The sequence below is a fragment of the Saccostrea cucullata genome, unplaced genomic scaffold (assembly GCF_032062105.1).
Source record: "Saccostrea cucullata isolate Sc308-1 unplaced genomic scaffold, CSIRO_AGI_Scuc_v1 ctg11150, whole genome shotgun sequence".
Lineage (NCBI taxonomy): Eukaryota > Metazoa > Mollusca > Bivalvia > Ostreida > Ostreidae > Saccostrea > Saccostrea cuccullata.
This window is the reverse complement of record NW_026918947.1, coordinates 7,575-13,236: the sequence shown is the minus strand read 5'-3', so window position 1 is coordinate 13,236 and position 5,662 is coordinate 7,575. Positions and strand designations below refer to the sequence as shown.

General features: G+C 33.2%; 1 protein-coding gene across 1 annotated transcript; it reads left to right on the top strand.

The window, feature by feature from the left end:
- The first annotated feature begins 245 nt into the window (after positions 1–245).
- On the top strand, positions 246–5,456 carry LOC134276089 (uncharacterized). The gene is made up of 2 exons (XM_062758375.1): positions 246–823; positions 5,000–5,456. The coding sequence occupies exons 1-2, from the start codon at positions 246–248 to the stop codon at positions 5,454–5,456; spliced, it is 1,035 nt and encodes a 344-aa protein (XP_062614359.1).
- Positions 5,457–5,662: the final 206 nt, after the last annotated feature.

Genomic DNA, 5,662 nt, shown 5'->3' with positions numbered 1-5,662 from the left:
GTATTTTGTTAACGGAATTTCATAACTACAAGCGCGTCATCATAATCTACATTTAATCTACTTTGATTTAATTCACAATAAGTAATTCAATCTAATCTACTCGGTTTTAAAGAACACTTAGGTCAATGTTGCTGTAAAAAATGTTAACAAGTTTTTGCATAATTTTAAAAAGTTTACAATTTCGAAATTTTTCACCACCATCAACCATCTTAAATTTGAAGATTTATCACAATTTATCTTTTGAAATGGAAATGAGCACACAATCTGATTTTACTGAAAATACATCTGAACTGAAGGTGCCATCTACAAATCGATTTCCATCTAATGGGATCCAAAGCAGCTACGACTTACCTGTATACGGTCTTGAAAATGGCGACTTTTATTCGCTCCATATTCCTGCAATAACTTGCATCTTTCTCAGCTTTGTATCAGTTTTAGCCGTCATTGTTGCATCTTTTAAAACAAGAAGCATGACATTTTTTTCGTGGACCAAGAGCGAACGATTAGTTGTATATCTGGCTCTTTGCGATGGACTTTTCAACATCTCGCATGCTTTGGACCATACTCAAATGATTGTGACCAAAAATCATGTTTACCCGAAGGAATTGTGTACTTTCTATGCTTTTATGTTGATGGAGTTTGTCACTGCCCAAAACCTCATGGTTAGCGCTGTTGCACTTAATGTCTTCATTTTGATTTATTTTTCGAAGGATCTGAATTTTGGTAAATATGATTGGCGCCTTCTTGTGTACACTTTCGGTATTCCTTGCGTTGGAGGAACTTTAGCTGCAATCTTTGACAAGCTTGGACCTAATGGTTACTCGTAAGTTTTCTTTGCAATGTTATTGATTTGAAGAACTTGGTTTATTTTCTTTTTATTTAAAGCAAAATCAAAAAAAGTTTGGGTATTTAAACATTTTTTTTTAGTTTTGCGTTTAAACTGTAGTGAATTTCCTAGTATTCAATAGCTAAAACAAGTAATATACTGATACATGTTGTATTATTGCTTATATGGCCAATTATCAAATACAGTTATTAAGTATCAGTTAAGTTTATTATAGTATTTTAATTACATTATTCTTATTATATCAATAATTTGGTTCTTGACTTGCAAGATATATAACTGCAGAACTGTAGCTCTCTGCTTAAGAAAATTCGGACAGATAAAGCAGAGAGCTACAGATCCAAGCGTTGTAAAAACCTTCGATTTACGCCGACGGTTTTTTGTCGCTCACTTCCGCCAGTTCGGGTATTGTTTCTTGTATTTTATACTTCGCTCAGCTTTAAACATGGTGTATAATAATTAATCATACATTTAACTTCAATTCCTGTTAATTTGCTTACCTTTCAACGCTGATAAATACCTGTTTGTGGTTACGGACGTCGAAATGGAACTCTGTAATACCGACATTACAAAACTATTTACAGGAATTTTTCGGACCGTTAAAAGGTAAATAAAATATCAAAAATAGGAGTTAAATATATGATTAATTACAGGATACCATTCTAAAAGCCAGAGAAAGCTTAAACCATGTAAACTACACGAAATAAATACCTAAAAGAAGCGACAAAAAACCGTCGGCGTAAATCGAAGGCTTTTACAACGCTTCGATCTGTAGCTCTCTGCTTTATCTGTCCGAATTTTCTCTAGCAGAGAGCTACGGTTCTGCAGCTACAAGATATATAGAATTCTTCCACTTAAAGAGTACGCAGGGCTCTCCATCATTTCAAATTTTACTGTGTTGCATCGTTTACGGGGAGCCTTAAAATTTCGTGTATTTTTGTGATCAAATTCGCAAGTAAGCCACTATTCATTATGGTACCAGGTCCGTTCGCCCTATTTACCTTTTCGTATGAGTCCCTTCGCACAGGGTCCGTTCTAAATCTTTTTATGTCAACAATAATGTTGGATTTTGAGTCAATTCTTTCTTTTTTTTATTTTGTAGTATAGAATAATTGAATAATTATTCTTTCCAACGATACTTAATACTTATCGACTTTATTTCCGATTTTGATATTAGATAAATACTTAATTGGTTTAATTGCTGTCAATTTAGCAATAACTGTAAGAGAACACTTTCTTTGTTAGTTTGTTAGGGTTTATATAAGTACATACGTACGGAAGTGAAATCTACTATTCTTAATTTAATAAAACCTTACTAAACATTACTTATACTTGTAATTTAAAACTAATGCATATCACTCGGTAAGTTTACTTTTTTTTTTTACTTTTACTTTTTTTTCCCTCAACTGCATATTCTGAATGTTAAAGAATAATAAATTTTATGCCAACCAAGTACTTATGAATTATAAACAGCCAGAGTCCGAGCTTGTTTGCGAAAAATAGACACAATACCCATATTGTGTGAAAAGGTCATTTTATTCACAAAAGTACATTTCTCATAATATTGAATAAGCTTTTAGAAAAATACATCATATGATATGATTGCATAAAAGACATAGATTCGCAAAGGTGGGGATAAATATGTTGCCACAGAACAACAACATCTAGAGTTTCTGACAGAAAATGTGGGAGGTAAGTGGCCTGGGCGGGATTTAAATCATCCTTGCAGTAATCAGCCAAATCAAGGAATGCCGCAAACGATTCAGACCCCTGGAAAAACTCAGGCGACACATCTTCAAGAATCAATCTTTACGAGGTATGCAGAATGAATTGATGCAGAGTTAACTGCGGTTGACAGCTAAAATTTACTCGCAATGAGTCATGTTTCATTTCCGGTAATAAAACTACGCGTAAACTCTAGATGCTTGAGTTGAATAACAATATGACAAATACATAATTAAATACTTATATCTAATCTTGTTATGAATTTTTTTATTTTCCCATAAAACCAATTATAATTTAAACAAGGATTCATAAAATTCATGAAAATCAAAGGAAATTATGAAAACTAACCGACTAACATAATGTGCACAAACGGACCTTGTGCGAACGAGTTTTAGCGCGAACTTACTCAGGTCGAACGAGAAAGAGAGCGAAGGGCGTCAAGGGCGAACGCGTTTTAGGGTGAAGAAACATACAGCCATTTATAATTACATTATAAGTTTTACAAAAGAATACATACAAACACTTAAAAAAAAACCTACTAATTCGTTAGATAACTGGTATGGTCGCACATATTTAAAGTAAAAACACGTGCTCTGAAAAGCAAAGGAAATTGTGGTCGATACTGTCGAACTGCTCCCTAATTTTTAAAGTAATTTTCCCGTGATTTTGTCAGTTTTCATGATTGAATAAAAAAAAGGAACTTTCGAATAGTGCCTTGAAAAATTTAAACAATTTTTTTTACATCAGTTAGAGTGGACCTTCAGATATCCGGTCGACAAATATTCGGATGCTTCAGTATCCGGACGATTTTTCAATGGAATGGAATTTTAAATGTTGTTTTGTCTTGTTTAACTGGTAATTCAGATATCCGGACCTTCACATATCCGGACAAATTGACTAGGAACCAAAGCTTTCGGATAAATGATGTTCCACTATAAATGATTTCGGTACGATAATAAGTTTGACTTACAGTGCCAACATAATTCTAGAGACGTGGCTCTGTAGGAAAGACATATTTAATTTTTTTTAAATAATACAAAGTATTTTAAATGCAGCTATCAATATTAACCCGTTGCATAGAGGTGTGAAAACAAATGATTTGTCTTTGTTCTCTCACGCTCTCAAGTCCGGAGAGGGTCCGGGAGATAATTGATTATGCAAGGCAAAGTTCTAATGAAGAGTTAAGGGTGGACACAATGGATAGGCCATTTTTTCCCCTCAAATTCAATCTTTTTTCTCAATTCAATTTTTCTGAAACTTTGTTCTAGGATACAAAATCTCTTTTTATACTAGTATATAAAATGAAAGAAATTCAACCACACATTTTTTGCGCACATAGTTTGAATTATGGCCTATCGGACCAAGTAAGAAGATTGCGAAATCAGACATTCGAATTAAGAATGAGACTTATTTTAAAATTTTCAAATGATCTTTTGCAAATTTGTATAATACTGTTTATAGAGGTAACCTTTTTGTTACTTAAACTCAGGAAGTCATATTGATACTGGAAAATTTGAGTAAAATATTACGTAAAAGTAGAACATACGTAGCCTCGGAACTAAAAATTCACATGTAAATATCTTACACTTTAGGTTATCTCGTGAAAAATGTATGACTCAATTTTTAAAAAAAATTAACAGAATAATTCAAATGGGCTCCAGAATTTAATGTGTTAAAAAAAAAGAATATTGAACCAGTGGTTTGAAATATTTTGGCGATTAATATAAATTCAATGGCCAAAAAATTAAATATTCAGTAGATGACGTCACATTATTTGACCTTTGACCTCTTAATGTAACCTTGACCTTTAAAGTTCATTACAAATAGACACTCCTTATATATGTGTCCAGATATCTACCCTTTACCATTTATGGAACAAAACTTATATTGTATTCGATAGCAGACTTTTATTTATTCGTTTATAGCATTTAGAGTATGCGTAAACACATTCTAAAATGTATTTCCCAAGTGGCCAATATGTAGGATTCTCTAATTTTTCCATAAAATGTGCCGAAAACATACCACAACTTATTATTTTTCTTACAGGGATCATTCATTGTTGTCAGTATCGCAATATTCATTTTTTTTTCTCCTGTACTTTTTAAGAAATGAATTAAATTAGAATTCATCGGTGTTTTTTACTACCTTAAGTGGTCTGCTTTAAAAATTGTAAGACGGTAGGATTGTTTGATTAAATTTTCAGTTAGTGATAATTTATATGTTTGGGTTTTCTAATTATCACACATCTTTAACTGTGTCGCAAATTTTTTTTTCTATGTTTTACTTTACTGTGTCGGAGAAAATTTTACCGTGTCGGGCCAAACACAGTAAAACAGGTCATGGAGAACCCCGTGTACGTGTCATTTATCTAGAAAATTAGTTGCTTAATCAAATATAAAATTCATCTTAGCTATTTATCACTCGCTATAGGTGCTATCTTGACATAGTGAAAGGAGGAGTAACCATTTTCTTCTACACCACCGCCCCGTTATTAGCTGTTCTGATAACAAACATCATCCTCTATGGTCTGACGTGGAAGCGGATCAGAAGCGAGTCACGGCGCCTACAAAACACGCTGGGACAGGAGGTCGCTACCAAACGAGCTGCAATTAAAGCTGGAAAAACCATGATGCTTTTTGTCACTGTCTTCTTCATTCAATGGTGGTCCCTGTCTCTCTACGGAATATGGCAATTGATTGCTCCAGTTCCTTTGGCGTTGTTCCAGCTTATGACTACGTTTTCAAACCTTGGAGGGGTTTTGAACGGAATTGTTTATATCATTATCAGAAGACGGAGGGCTAAAGCTAAGCCAACGAAAACGACAAAGATGAAAAAATTTCAAGGCATTGCGACTAATTGTGACGGAGTGAAGGATTCAACTACTTAAATCTGCGTTGGCTGGGGAATTTTTGAAATGTTATTAACTCCCTGACAGTTTTATATCTAATTGATGTTGCATGAAATATGCTTTTGTTTTGGGAATTTTTTTAATCAAAGATGTTATACAAAATAAAAAGACTGTAATGGATATCAAAAATCAAATTCAATAGAACTTTATCTTCCAAAAAAAAAATACCTTGTTTGGTTTGAATC

What these genes read in the sequence shown, in the direction of transcription:
- LOC134276089 (XM_062758375.1), top strand. Translation starts at nt 246, where the DNA reads ATGGAAATGAGCACACAATCTGATTTTACTGAAAATACATCTGAACTG. An exon ending in CTTGGACCTAATGGTTACTC is followed by an intron (nt 824 to 4,999) that starts GTAAGTTTTCTT and finishes CACTCGCTATAG; the next exon opens with GTGCTATCTTGACATAGTGA.